The sequence below is a fragment of the Medicago sativa genome, chromosome 2 (assembly GCF_051527215.1).
Source record: "Medicago sativa cultivar Bolivia chromosome 2, Bolivia_mono, whole genome shotgun sequence".
NCBI lineage: Eukaryota > Viridiplantae > Streptophyta > Magnoliopsida > Fabales > Fabaceae > Medicago > Medicago sativa.
The window spans coordinates 33,713,751-33,729,518 of record NC_140750.1 but is presented as its reverse complement, the minus strand read 5'-3'; the positions used below and the strand labels follow the sequence as shown (position 1 = coordinate 33,729,518).

Here is a 15,768-nt window from a genome sequence, read left to right as displayed (position 1 = left end):
GACTAAAATGCCCCCAGGGGCAAAACTGACTCAAAATGACTTCAAACGCAATTTTTGAAATGGGTTTTGACATAGAATGGAAGCAAAGACTTACTCAAACTATTTAAAAGGACTCAAACAATTTTTAAAAGATTGAAAGAAATTTTGACATAGGAAATGACTAAAATGCCCCTAGGGGCTAAACTGACTAAAAAAAAGACTCAACTGATATTTTTGAAATGAATTTTGACATGAGATTGAAACAAGGACTCATACAAACCAATTTAAAAGACTCAAGCAATTTTCAAGGATTAAAGTGAGTTGAATGCAGGAAATGACTAAAATACCCTTCTATGTGAACTTTGCAAATAACATTGAAATAAAATGCAGAGAAAGATGTAATTGATCAGAGACAGTCCAAATAGTTTGTGATGCAAGAAAAGAAGAATTGAATTAGTATTTTTAGGTCCAAAATTAGGGTATAACAAGTGTGTTTATTAAATAATGTTTTATTTTATTTTATATGTAAAATGTTGTTAAATATCTGCACCATTCTCGTTGTGGATTTTAAAATCTTTTCATTGAGAAAATCGATCTGATTCAATTGTGAAAACTTGCTACTATTTTAAAATATCAAAATTAATATAATATTTTTTAGGAAGATTGGACGAGTAATGTTTCTATTCAATATTTTTTTTTTCATTTGATGTAAAAATTAATAAGATTAAGATATTCAATTTTACATTTTTTTTTTCGTAGATCAATTTTCGTCATAATAAATTGTTTTTAATTCTTATCATTTATTTAATAACAAATTGACAATGAAACTCATCAAATTATAGTGACATTAAGAGTTTAATATAGGACATTATAAATTTCTTTCAAAAAAATAATAATTTGATATAGGACATTATAAATATTTTGGTGAACTAGTTTTAATATATTATATTAGTAGTAGAAGTAGTAGAAAGGTCGGTCTATTGTAACGAAACCTTGTCTTTGTATACATATAATATTCTTCTTTTTTACAAAAATATTTTACTTCCGTCTCTAAATATAAGACCTTTTTGACAAAAATCATGAGAATTAAAAAAGTTGTATTTATATTAAAGTTGATTGTCATGACTATTGTTTTAACAATTTTATCCTTTAAGAAAGAGTTAGTTTTAACAGTTGAGAGAAGCTTCAATTTCCTCTCCCCTCTTATGTTAAAATCTACACTTTACTCCTTCAATTTTTTTTTTATTTCTAATAATCTAGCAAAAGAAAATAATTTAACACACTTCGAAGAAAAATAGCATTTTTTTTTTTGAGAAAAAAATGCTATTTTTCCCTATTTTTTAATATAATTAAAATTTGAATACATATTTTTCCCAATTTTTTATTCACAACTTCATTAACATATAGTTTTAAACTCTATTATAAAATATGAAACATCCCAAAATAACATTAAAATATGTGAAGATTACTAAAGTCGATTAAGTATGGTTATTTAAAAGGGAGTTTTATACTCCAGATTATAAAATAAATAACAAAATATTTAAATTCAAGTATCATTGATATTTAAATTATATAGAAATGAATTTATTTTTATTAAACAGTGGTTCAAAATTAGTATATATTATAAAAAATATTTATTTATGTTAAAATTGATTAAAGTGTAATGCTTATTTAATTATAAAGAAGTTGCAATTCAAACATCTTATATGGGAGAGGAGTATAAATTTTACTTTTAAAAAAAGTGAAGTATATATTTTAACCTAAGATGAGCCTAATTTACCAAATTATTTTTATAAGCACGCTTTGTGTCAAAAAAAAAAAAAAAGAAGGCAAATGTTGTTTTATAAGCACGCTCTTGGTGCCCTAAGGGTTTCAACAAATCAACGCCGATGAGTATACCTCCAGCGATGTGGCATAGTAAAATCAACGCTCTTTCGCCTGTAGCCCTCTCGGACGATCTCATCATCGAAGTCCTATCATTGCTTAAAGTGAAATCACTTTTGCGGTTCAAGTGTGTGAGCAAGTCATGGTATTCGCTCATCTCCAATCCCTTCTTCATCAAAAAACACCTCCTTAAATCTTCACAAAACCCACACCTCTCAATATTTGCGGCCCACTCTTCAGGTGATTCCATACATACCACACTCGCTCCCTTACCCATACAATATTTAGCTGAGATTACACATGCCAATGATATTACTAGTTACATCGACAAACAATATCATGAGGTTGTTGGTTGCTGCAACGGATTGCTATGCTTGCTCTATAAATCTTATTTCAAGAATGGATATTTAGAGTACTCGTTCGTTTTCTGGAACCCAGCCACGAGGTCATCGTCTGTTAGACTACGCTCATTTAATTGGATTTCAATGATGGAACCCATTTTCAATTTCTCATTAGGTTATAATAATTTAACTGCCAAACATAAGCTGGTAGGGTTCCGCGCGAATGATGTCAGAGTTTTCACTTTGGGTGATAATGTTTGGAGAAATATTCAAAGTTTTCCTTCATATCCCATTCATTTAGGACTTGTCGGTCAGAACTCTGGTGTCTATTTGAATAACAGTCTCAACTGGTTTGCCTTTCGAAATAATGTTTGTTCGAATCATTATTTAGAGTTTATTGAAAAATTTATCATCATCTCCCTCGATTTGGGGACGGAGACATACACACAGTTGTTGCTCCCTCAGGGTTTTGACGAAGTGCATCCACTTATGCCAATGGTTTGTGTGTTGATGGATTGTCTTTGTTTTTCTCACTATTCGGAGGGAAACAATTTTGTTATATGGAAGATGAGAGAATTTGCAGTTGAAGAGTCTTGGACTAAATTGCTAAAGTTTAGCTATCAGAATCATCATGACGACTTTTCTGTCAGCGTGTCTCTGTTTCCATTACATGTTTTTCAGAATGATGATACTCTGATATATGCACGCTATCAAGGACAAATAATTTACTATAATAGGAGAGATAATGCAATAGATCAAACTAGAACTACAGATAAAATACATCGCATCTTCAAACTTTCTAATATCACAAGTCAGTTTCTGCCTAACCATTATGTCGAAAGCTTGGTTTCAACTTGTTGAAAGTGAGTTCCTCTTATGATTTACTTGTTTGAATTTTTATGCTAGTTCATTTACGTTGTTTAATATATTGGTTGATTATTTTATTTATGTAGGCTTTGGTTTGATTGTATTGTTTGAATGGTAATACATTGGCTATATAATATACATGGACAGATTTATTACTATAGGTAGATGGGTAAGATAAACCAATTTTTGTTTGTTTTGTTAACCCTAACGGTTGCCAAGAGAAAGGGACATAATCCTGACTTCGGCCGCGACTTAAGTAAGGCCTGGCCAAGAATTGTTTCATCCAGTAATCGAACTAAGGTTCTCCTATTACCTTTATCATAGATCTTTTATTTATTCAAAAACTTGTATTAATTTCATTTGTTTCAAAACAGCTAGTTCATAGATGAAACCGGATGATCCTAAGACTTTGTTTAGAACTCTATTATTATTGCATAATTAATCTTGCCAATTAATATAGTGGATGTTCTTCTGAATTTGTTTACACTAGTATTTAACCCTTGAACAGTTAAAATGTTACCCTTATCTGTAAAAGAAGTTACTCCAATGCAGCTTATATTTATGCGCCTTTAAACTTTGAAATTACCCTCAACGTACTATTTGCTAAATACTAAGGGTGGCATATATCCTTAAATGGAAGGTTAGGGAGTGTAACAGACTATACATATAACCATGAGATGAGTTTTCACAGTGAGGGGATCTGAGTCTTGTTGACTATAGTGCCACACATTTTTGTATTTCCAATGATTATGTGAATCATATTAAACTTCTTTTGTCTACCTTATTTCAAACATTGATAGTTGTGATACCTATGACTCCTTTTCGACTACTTTGTTTTCACCAATCCTTGTATATGATTTCAAATCCTTTCCTCAAAGTGAATTGGTAGCAACTCACCACTATCAACTTGATCAAGTGATTACATGCTTCATGGACGAATTACCATGGTTTAAATTGAATTTAGACTTCAAATATACACTATGTTTTTTTTTTTTTGAAAGAAATATACACTATGTTTTAAAGTTGTGTATAATTTCAATTAGGGTGGACTAGTTTAACTTCTTCAAAAAAAAAGTTGTAGATAATTTTTTTTTTAAAAAACTAAGTAATTTTTCCAAATAAAAATGTTTTTTTTTTTAAAAAATTTGTTTTTATTGATATGTCTACTATTATGATTCAAATTACTATTTCCCATTGAACATCTCCTAGGGTGGAGGTTTAAAGTTTATTGGACAGAGGCGTCACATATTTCTGACACACAGCTTAATGGTATTCTACCTCTTTCGTCGGAGCTTCATCCATCTGGAGTTGCTCCTAGATCCCTTTGAGTTGCATTTCCATGGTTCCGTTCTGCCGTCACAAATTTTCGACGACGGCCTAGATTTCCTGTAATGTTTCGTTATCAGCTGATCGCACCATGCTTCTCAAATTGGTAAAGTGGGGTTGGGGAATATCTCAACAAAAATACAAAGACAGACAGCTCCTAATTTAATATCTGATCCACAAACACCGAAATGTATCCATGCACGAAATTGGATGCATGGCAAAAGCTCTCGCTCCTTCCTTAGTACCACGCACTTAACAAACATATCTTTAAGCTTTTCGCGTTGAGTCATCCACATTATCGGCAGCATTTTTCACTGAAAAAAAGAGCTCAGATTACCGATCCTTTTTGGCCTGTTTACCATATTTTTCTTCCTCCGTAGTCCCTTCAGCGAGCGGATGGTGGGTGTATACACCCTCTTCTGTCCAATCCTATACAGTCGACTGAATTGCATGTCTTTTGACCAAACGATTCCATCTGACATCAAGAAGTACACCCCTTGAAGCTCCAACTAAGTTAATTCCCTCGGAACAAGATTTTGTAGCTGCAAGTAGAATTTTCGCTTGGTAAATGAGTTGAAGCTATGGATTAGGGACTGCTTAACATTTGGAACCATTTAAAAGCTCATTTTAATTGGTCTTTAGTTACATGTAAAGTAGCATGGAATTGTCTGAACACAAGAACTTTCTCCTGAAAAGCATCATGCTCAAAGTTAAATATTGTGTTCTGAGAACATTTAATGGTCTTCAGAAATTCGTTCTGCAAACAATCCGCCTTCAAAGACCCAAACAGTCCCTTAACTCGGGAAGCTTATTTTCAAGGATCGCACCTTTGTGAAGATGAACAAAGGGGTCCATTATCATCAGAAGGATCTCATGTGGTGTTGCCCAAAATAAATTCCCAACTCCATTTTTTAGATGATTTATGTCCCTTCTCATGTGGTGTTGCCATCCATGTTTCATAAATATCACGATGTGTATCAGACCTATCAAATGTTTAAACCGAATAAGTATGCTCTTTACCCGATAACCCAGGATTGCTTAAATTGCGAAATGGAACTCAATCCGATGTACCATTTCTTGCATTCATCTTCCGAAGTTAGTCGTAAACTAGCAGGAGCGACAATAATTGGCAAGCATGAGAAATAATGCAGCCACCTTTGCTGCAAGGATCAACAATCTTTATGTTTTGAAGCTTGATGTTTGCTGCCAATTTTTTTCTATGAACTCAAAGCTTTCTTGTTGCTGAGGATATAAAGTTTGTTTCAAATATGGAATTAGATCTCAAATTGTGCCTTCGTGCAAGAGAAAATAGTCTGTTAATCATTTATCAGAAACATAGAATTGATATCCCGTAATAATCAATTTCTGTTTTACTCAAAAATACATTTTTTTAAGGAAGAAATTCATTGCATTTCATTAGCTAAAATATGCCAAATACATGTAGGTAGATCAACAATAATAGGATTATGTTGGAACAAAATGTGTTTAACAATGAACCTTAAAGAGTTTTGATGATAACAAAGTATTAAAAATTGTAAATTGGACTAGCTAATATTTGTTCAAGTGTACAGGACCACAGTTAAAAAATTACATCATTGATTGGTTCTGAATGAGCAAATAAAGAGCAAAAGAAAATGAAGCTTAGATGATTCTGAAGGCAATACGCTCCTGAAAGTAAAAGCACTCCTGAAGTCAAGCTGCTCCTGAAGAAATAGCGCTCCTGAAGTAAAGCTGCTCCTGAAGATAGTAAAAGCGCTCCTGAAGAATAGTGCTCCTGAAGACAAGAGGTCCAGAAGCCACATCATCAGAAGCTGCAGAAGCTGCATCATCAGAAGCTGCATCATCAGAAGCTGCCTCATCAGAAGTCATTTCACCAGAAGCTGAAGATCAACTGGATTTGCAAAAGATTCAAAGATTGAAGAATCTACATTGCAAAAGCTGTCTATTGGATTCGAAAACATAGCAGAAAATTAGTGGAACATTGCAACGGTCATTTCAAAGGTGTTTGAAGGCATGTGCTTGCAATTTGGACGAGAGCGTTGACATTGTACTATTGTACGAATTGTACAACCACGTTCTCCACTACTCTGTTTTGTGTCCACGCTACAAGACAAGAAAACAGCTCCAGAATACGGTTTCGCCTGCATATATGTTCCTTTGGATAAGGAATGGATTTCAAATTGGTTCTTCATAGGACAACAACCAAATCAGGCAAAAGATCATTGGTGAAAGATCAAGCTTCAACAACGACTCTTTGGTGTGCTGGCAATTTCACAACGTCTCTTTCACACCTCCATATAAAGGAGTGAAGACCTAGAGATTTGGCAATGCAAGAACGCTGAACAAAAGACTCACAAGATTTTTACAAGTGCCAAACCTCTGCTGAAATTGTTCTGCATTCACTTAGAATTTCTGTGTCTCAAAGTCATATCTTAGAAATTCTTAAGTCCATTGAGTCTGTATCTGATTTGTATTGTGAGCACCTCTGATTGTATATCAAGTGTTCAACCTTAAATAATTTTTTGTGTAATTTTGTTTAGTTAGGAAGTCTCTTGCAGTTGTGCTTGAGCAGGAAGTCTCTTGATTGTGTTCTTGAGCAAAGGAAGTCTCGAGCTTGTGTGCTTGAGCAAAGGAAGTCTCTTGCTTGTGTGCTTGAGCAATTGTAATAAGATATTACTCTTAGTGAAATCTCCTTGGAAGTGCAAGGGGGACTGGACTACTTCCGGATTGTGGAAGGAACCAGTATAATTGCTTTGTGTCGTTCTTCTTCTCTCTCTCTGTTTTATTCCGCTGCATTTAGATTCTGATCATCACTTCAGAAGCTGTCTCACTTAGCTTCTGATCAGTGTGTTCAGTTTTTAGGAGAAACGAAGAATTTTTCAAAACACAATTCAACCCCCCTTCTTGTGTTTTTCTCACCTTCAATTGGTATCTAGAGCCTTGGTCTGTTGTGTAACACTTAACCGTGCAACAGTCAAAGATCTGAGAAAAACATGTCTATTCCTCCTCCTACTGGTTCTGGTGATACTAGCTATAAAAATGTCTCACATGATTATAGTGATAGTAAGAAATCCAGTGTTGGAAAGATTCCAAAATTCAATGGAGATGCTGAAGAATTCTCTTGGTGGAAGACCAACTTTTACAGTTACATCATGAGCCTAGATGAAGAATTATGGGATATTCTGGAAGATGGTGTTGGTGATTTAGTCCTTGATGAAGAATGAGCTGCTGTGGATAGAAAGAAACATACTCCAGAACTGAGGAAACTCTACAAGAAGCATCATATTATCAGAGGAGCCCTTGTCACTGCCATACCCAAAGCAGAATACATGAAGATGAGTGACAAATCCACTGCTAAAGCTATGTTTGCTTCTCTCTGTTCAAATTATGAAGGGAGCAAGAAGGTCAAAGAAGCAAAGGCTCTCCTGCTTGTACATCAGTATGAGTTATTCAAGATGAAGGAGGATGAAACTATTGAGGAGATGTACTCAAGGTTTCAAACCTTAGTTTCTGGGCTACAGATTCTAAAGAAGAGCTATGTTGCTTCTGATCATGTAAGCAAGATACTCAGAAGCTTACCTGCCAGATGGAGACCAAAAGTGATTGCCATTGAGGAAGCTAAAGATTTAAACACTTTAAGTGTCGAAGATCTTGTTAGTTCTCTCAAAGTTCATGAGTTAAGTCTTAATGAACATGAGTCTACTAAGAAGACTAAATCAATAGCCCTTCCATCCAAAGGCAAGTCATCAAAAGCTCTCAAAGTGGTTGAATCTGAAAAGGAAGAACAGTCAAGTTCAGATTCTGAACCAGATGCTGCTGAAATGGCCATGCTCTCAAACAGACTTCAATATCTGGCCAAGAAGAACAGAAAGTTTCTCGCCAAAAGGGGTAACTCCAGAAGCTCAAGGAAAGAAGATCAGAAGGGATGCTTCAACTGTAAGAAGCCGGGACACTTCATTGCTGAATGCCCTGATCTTCAAAGAGAAAAGTCAAAGGACAAGTCAAAGAGGTCTACATTCAAACCAAGCAAATTCAAGAAGCAGATTAAGCAGAGTTTAATGGCAACCTGGGATGATTTGGGTAGTGAATCTGGATCTGATAAAGAGGAAGCTGATGAAGATGCAAAGGTAGCTGTTGGGTTGGTAGCAACAACAACTTCAGAAGCTGGATCAGATTCAGACTCAGAAGATGAAAACGAGGTATGTCTAAGAGCAGTGCCAAAGCAAAGATCATGGTACCTAGACAGCGGTTGCTCAAGACACATGACAGGAGACAAGTCCATGTTCCTCAGTCTAACAATGAAAGAGGGAGGAAATGTGAAGTTTGGAGGAAACCAGTCAGGCAAGATCATAGGTACAGGAACTATTGGTAATTCCTCTACCTTAATTAATAATGTATGGTTGGTAGATGGTCTTGAACATAACCTTTTGAGCATTAGTCAATTTTGTGATAATGGTTATGATGTGCTTTTTGAAAAACCCAACTGTACAGTAATCAACAAGGAAGACAAATCCATTGTGTTCAAGGGAAAGAGAGTTGACAATGTCTATAAAATCAATTTTTCTGAACTGGCTGATCAGAAGGTGATTTGCCTACTATCAGTGAATGATAAGAAATGGATGTGGCACAGAAGGTTGGGACATGCTAACTGGAGGTTAATCTCTAAGCTTAGTAAGTTACAACTTGTGAAAGGGCTACTAGACATTGACTATCATTCAGATGCACTCTGTGGTGCATGTCAGAGAGGGAAAATTGTGAAATCATCTTTTAAAACCAAAGACATCGTTTCAACCTCAAGACCTTTAGAATTACTCCATATTGATTTATTTGGACCAGTGAGTACTGCATCCTTATATGGAAGTAAATATGGATTAGTCATTGTTGATGATTACAACAGATGGACTTGGGTGAAATTCATAAAGAGTAAAGATGTTGCGTCTGATGTATTCAGTAGCTTCTGCACTCAAATTCAATCTGAAAAAGAATCAAAAATTTTGAAAGTCAGAAGTGATCATGGTGGAGAATTTGAAAATGAGCCATTTGAAGCTTTTTGTGAAAAACATGGAATTTTCCATGAATTCTCTTCTCCTAGAACACCACAGCAAAATGGGGTTGTAGAGAGAAAGAATAGAACTTTACAAGAAATGGCCAGAACCATGATTCATGAAAACAATTTACCAAAACATTTTTGGGCAGAAGCAGTGAATATAGCATGCTATGTTCAAAACAGGATCTATATCAGACCTATTTTGGAGAAAACAACATATGAACTCTTTAAAGGAAGAAAACCCAATATCTCTTACTTTCATCAATTTGGATGTACATGTTACATTCTGAACAACAAGCTCTACCTAAAGAAATTTGATGCCAAGGCCCAAAGAGGAATCTTCTTAGGTTACTCTGAAAGGTCAAAGGCATACAGAGTGTATAATTCAGAAACACTCTGTGTTGAAGAATCTATGCACGTTAAATTTGATGACAAAGAGCTTGAAGATAAAACTTCAAAGCAAGGTGAAAGTTTTGCAGAGATACAGGTTCTTGAAGTTACTCCAGAACCTGATCAGATAGCTGAGTCTGAAGATAGTCCAGAAGCTGAACCCACATCAGAAGCGCAGGATGAAGCTGCTTCTGATGAAGCACAAGATGGCTCACATCAAGAAGATCCTCCCAGAAACACATTCAAACACAAGTCTTCACATCCTGAGGAGCTAATCATTGGAAACAAAGATAGCCCAAGAAGAACAAGATCACATTTCAGACAAGTAGAGTCAATGATTGGACTAATCTCAATGATTGAACCTACAACAGTTGATGAAGCACTTTCAGATGATGGATGGATCTTAGCTATGCAAGAAGAGTTGAATCAATTTCAAAGAAATGATGTGTGGGATCTGGTACCCAAACCTCAGCACAAGAACATTATTGGAACAAAATGGGTATTCAGAAACAAGCTGAATGAGCAAGGTGAAGTAACAAGAAACAAAGCCAGGCTTGTTGCACAAGGGTATAGTCAACAAGAAGGCATTGATTACACTGAAACGTTTGCTCCAGTTGCAAGATTGGAAGCAATCAAGTTACTTCTTTCCTATGCAGTTAATCATGGCATAACATTATATCAGATGGATGTCAAGAGTGCATTTCTCAATGGTGTCATAGAAGAAGAAGTGTATGTCAAGCAACCTCCTGGATTTGAGGATATTAAATATCCTGACCATGTTTTTAAACTGAAGAAATCACTATATGGCTTGAAACAAGCTCCCAAAGCTTGGTATGATAGACTAAGTAATTTCTTAATCAAGAATGATTTTAAAAGAGGACAGGTTGATACAACACTCTTCAGAAGGACCCTTGGGAAAGATATTCTTGTTGTGCAAATATATGTTGATGATATAATATTTGGTTCTACTAATGCATCTCTTTGCAAGGAATTTTCTGAGTTAATGCAGGATGAATTTGAAATGAGCATGATGGGAGAGCTGAAGTTCTTCCTTGGCATTCAAATCAATCAATGCAAAGATGGAGTCTATGTTCATCAATCAAAGTACACAAAGGAGCTTCTGAAGAAGTTCAAACTTGAAGATTGTAAAGTGATGAACACTCCAATGCACCCTACGTGCACCTTAAGCAAAGAAGATGAATGAGCTAAAGTAGATCAGAAGCTGTATAGAGGTATGATTGGTTCTTTGTTATACCTCACTACATCTAGGCCAGATATTTTATTCAGTGTATGCTTGTGTGCAAGATTCAAATCAGATCCTAGAGAATCTCATATGACTGCTGTCAAGAGAATCTTCAGGTATTTGAAAGGAACAACTAATCTTGGACTCCTTTATAGGAAATCCTTAGATTATAAGCTAATTGGATTCTGTGATGCTGATTATGCTGGTGATAGGATTGAAAGAAAGTCAACCAGTGGCAATTGTCAATTTCTGGGTGATAATCTTATATCTTGGGCTAGCAAAAGACAAACAACTATTGCTATGTCTACAGCAGAAGCAGAATACATTTCGGCTGCAAGTTGTTGTACACAACTACTTTGGATGAAACATCAGTTGGAAGATTATCAGATAACTGCTAACAGTATTCCCATTTATTGTGATAATACTGCTGCTATTTGTTTGTCTAAAAATCCAATTTTGCATTCTAGAGCTAAGCACATTGAGATCAAACACCATTTTATCAGAGATTATGTTCAAAAAGGAATTTTAGATATACAATTCATTGATACTGAAAATCAATGGGCTGATATATTTACTAAGCCTTTAACTGTTGAAAGATTTGATTTTATAAAGAAAAATTTGAACATGCACTACGTGTCTGATTAGATGTTTGCTTGCTCCTGAATAGGATTTTAGGTTCTGAAGTTAGTTCAGAAGTAGTAGTCCATCAGAAGCTCTTTATTGAGGTTCTGAGGAAAACTCGCTTCTGATGATGACGTCAGCATCTGAAGTCCAGAATCTGGGTTTGTTGCTTTCAAATAGTTGAATTAGTGGAAACGTTGGGAGTTACTTTTTAAAAGTAACTTCTGGCCCACTAACTTGGTAGTTACTCTGTGAACTTCTTACGTGGCCTGTATGTGTTGGTGTATAACAAAAAGGGCAATGATGATTTAATAGCTTTGAAAGTACTTTTCACGCGCCCCCAATTTTGTCATTAATGTTATGTTTGTTTGTCTCTTTTGAATTGCAATCGTTTTACTTTTAACACTTTGTCAATTCACACACTACTCACTCACAACAAACACATTTTGCTCTCAAACCTCTTGCAAAGTAAGCGCAAAAACCTTAGAACCCTAAATTCTCTAAATCTTCTTCAATCATCATCAAATGGCATCATCAAGCTCGCAACAAGAAGTTTCAGTATCTACTTCACGGATGGTCCCTGAATATGACTACAGAGGAAGAAGCATGAAATTGGAAGAATGGGATTTACAAGTTCAGATAGAGAATCCAGTGGATTTCAATTCTCTGACTTTTCATAAGTGTTGGATCAGAAACTACTATGAAGAGCAAGGACTCATGCATTACTTCAAAATGTTGAATGGACCAACATATGAAGCATTGGGCAGGCACTTCTGGGTTAGAGCAAAAGTTTATAACAAAGCTGCATCCATAGCTGAAGAAAGTCATATGGTTCTGCTCTATCCAGAACTGGAAGGGAAATCAAGAGAAGAAATGGGTCTTGCGCCGTTTGTTGAAGATGAAATCAGATCGAGCATCTGCGGTATTCCAGTGAGAATTGCACAATGGCACATAGAGTCTGTTCTTAAGGCTGAAGCTTCTGGATATTACTCTGGAATTGATCTTTCAGGGGCTGCTGAAAAACGCATTTGGAAAAAGCAAGCCAACTTGGTGATATACAATTCTGAGAAGGAGAAGAAATATGCTGATTTAAGCATGGAAACTAAGATGCTTCTGAAGATTCAGAATGAGAACCTGTTTCCATGTGGCGACAGTGTGAAACCAAATTTAGCTCAGAAGGTCCTTCTCCAGCACTTCATCAAGAAGGAAAAGGTGAACGTGCCCAAATATATGTTCAAGTACCTCATAGAGTGTCTAAAACAGAGTCAGCTACTGGATAAACCCTGGGTTCCTTATGGAAGACTCTTATCAGAGATTTTCTATCAAGGAGGTGTCTTGGACTGTTTAAGCAGAGCTCAAGGCTACACAGATCAGCTGCTGGATACAAAGACTGGAGCATTCATAAATGCTCAAACTCTCAAGAATATGAAGCTGATCACCAAGGTCACCAAACTTAAAACTGATCTAAGTGAATCTCTTGTTGTATCTGATCTTATGAGAGATTTTCCACCCATCTGCAAACAGGATCCTATTGAAGTGCAGATGAGGTACATCAAGGAACACTATGAGGCAACCAACAAGATCATCAGGTTGGATGAAGTACCTGAAGAAATGTTTGGTGGTGCAGTGCCTCTAGCAAGAGGCAGAAGGTCAAAAAGGAAAATAACTGCAGAAGAATATCTGGAGGTTGAAAAGACTGTTAAAAAGGCAAGAGTTGCTTCTGACAAGCTCAAGATTGGTGGTTCATCAGTACCATCAATTGAAGAAGCTTTTGAAGACATGGATTCTAGGTTGATCATGAATGTTGGCATTACTGGTGATCAACCTGTAGTACCAAAGAAGAAGAGGAAGCCAGCAGTAAGGAGGACCAAGGACTTTCCTCATGTTTCTGAGAAGGGTAAAGCTACTACTAATGTGTCAGAAGCTATTGGAAAAGCTATGGAGATTGCTTCTGAACTTCAAGAGAGGGTAATGACAGAAGCATCACAACTTCTCAAAATTCCTGACACTGCTGAAGATGATCAAATGAAGTCAGCTGATTGTTCAGAACCTTCTACTACAGGTAATATTTTCACACACTCAGAACCCGTAGTACATGAGATATCCAGTGACTCTCCTTCACCTTCTTCAAAATCCTCATCATCATCTTCAGATTCTGATGATGATATACCCATAGCTCAACTTGTTAGAAAACCAGTAAAACGCCAGTCAACATCAACCAATACTAACACAAAGCTATCTCAATCAAACACTTATGAACCAGTTGGTCATATAATCAATGAGAAGTTGACTGAGTTGGCTGTGCAGAGAGATAGAGTCATCAATAATATCTTTCGCCTTAACCCTCAACCTCTTAATATTCAACCCCTCAACATGATTGTACCAGAAAATGTTGAGACAACCTCAGAGAAAGCCTCTGAGACAACTCCAGAAGCAGCTGCTTCTGATAAAGTTGTTTCAGAAGACCCCCCACAACAAAAACCTTCACCTGATAAAGCCTTTTCACCCCCTCAATCTTCACCCCCTACAACTTCATCACCCCCACAACAACAACCAATTGTTCCTGAACATTCTGTTCCTGAACAACCAACTCTTCAAAAGACCGTTCCTGAACATTCTGTTCCTGAACAACCAGTTACTAAACCCACTCCTGAACCTGAACCTGAAACTGCCGCTCCTGAACACATTGTTCCTGAGCTAACCTCTGCTTCCATATCTTCTTCACCAGTTCAAGTCATCAAGATCATCCACCATACTGGTGTATGTGATATGGACACAGACTCTGAGGATGATCAATATGATCATGCCTCTGATATGGTAGTTGACCCCACTCCTAACCAACCATCAACCAGCCAATCATCAACTACAAATGACCAATCATCATCAAACCTACAAATTGTTCCCCTAGCCCCTCCAAAACCCTCTAAACAACCTTCACCTCCCACCATTTACCTGGATTCTCAAATACTAAAAGATGTGTGGGAAGATATTGCTTCTGAAGTTCTCAGACTGATAGCAAGTAGAAATGACTTGGGTCATACAATAAGCTATCAGAAGCAATGGAGAAGGATCAAGGAAAGGGTCATCAACCTGATTTCAGCTCTGCATGATTCCTGCATTGAGGCTCAAGAGCAAGCCAAGCAGAAGCTGGAAGATTGGTTGAATGGAATTGAAGAGAATGCTGGAGATGTAGAAATTCTTGGTACTTGGGTGAAGAATCCACTCAGTATCAGAGGCATAGAACCTGATGAATTCCTGCTTAAGGAGCTGCATCTGATCATTCCTTCTGAGATCCTAGAAAAGATTGATGCACCTAACCTGGCTCTAGCTCAGGAGAACAAGCTGCTCAAAGAAGAAAATGAAAAGCTGGAAACAGAGCTAATAGAGCAGAAGCTGAAGATATCAAAGTTGGAAGCTGACATGCAAGAAGCCAAGATCAGAGAAGACAACTACAGAAAAGATATGGACAAGAAGTATGCTGATGTTCAAGAGCTTCTGAAGAAGATTTTAGAGAAATAAGCCAAACCCATAGTTGCACACTTAGCTTATTTTTCTGTCTTTTTAGGCTTTTGATATTCTTTGTTCATTTCTGCTTCTGAAGTAGTTTTTTTTGCTTCTGATATTATAAGCTTCTGAATTCTTCCTGCTTCTGAATATCTTTAACTGTTTATACCTTGTATGTCATTATTTGCTTTGATAATAATGCTTGCTATGACTGTTTATTTAATCTTTGAAGATGGTTAAAATGCTTTTAATTTATTTGAATTATGCTCTGAACCTTTAATCTTATGTTTTTCTCATCTCTTCTTTTTGCTTAAGTCTTTTTGCTAATGACAAAAGGGGGAGTATATGTGATAGTATTTAAAGGCTCTGAGCCCCATTAATTAATGTTTGAAAATTTTGAAAATTTCTATCCTTTTTATCGGTGTATCAAAAAGGGGGAGTATCAAATTTCAAATAACAATTAATTGAACCATTCTTCTTATCTATAAGTCAATTCTTTCAATTTTTTTTAAGCTCTGATATTATTGTGCGAAAAATGAATTTAATTAACCTGGATAGAACTTAGG

The 15,768-nt window shown here is 36.1% G+C and overlaps 1 protein-coding gene across 1 annotated transcript; it reads left to right on the top strand.

The window, feature by feature from the left end:
* Nucleotides 1-1,886: 1,886 nt before the first annotated feature.
* On the top strand, nucleotides 1,887-3,065 carry LOC146946403 (F-box/kelch-repeat protein At3g23880-like). Its single transcript, XM_085744493.1, has one exon. It carries the CDS (start codon nucleotides 1,887-1,889, stop codon nucleotides 3,063-3,065), a length of 1,179 nt encoding a protein of 392 aa, XP_085600619.1.
* Nucleotides 3,066-15,768: the final 12,703 nt, after the last annotated feature.

Excerpts from the sequence above, each read along its gene's own strand:
- LOC146946403 (XM_085744493.1), top strand. The coding sequence starts at position 1,887 with ATGTGGCATAGTAAAATCAACGCTCTTTCGCCTGTAGCCCTCTCGGAC.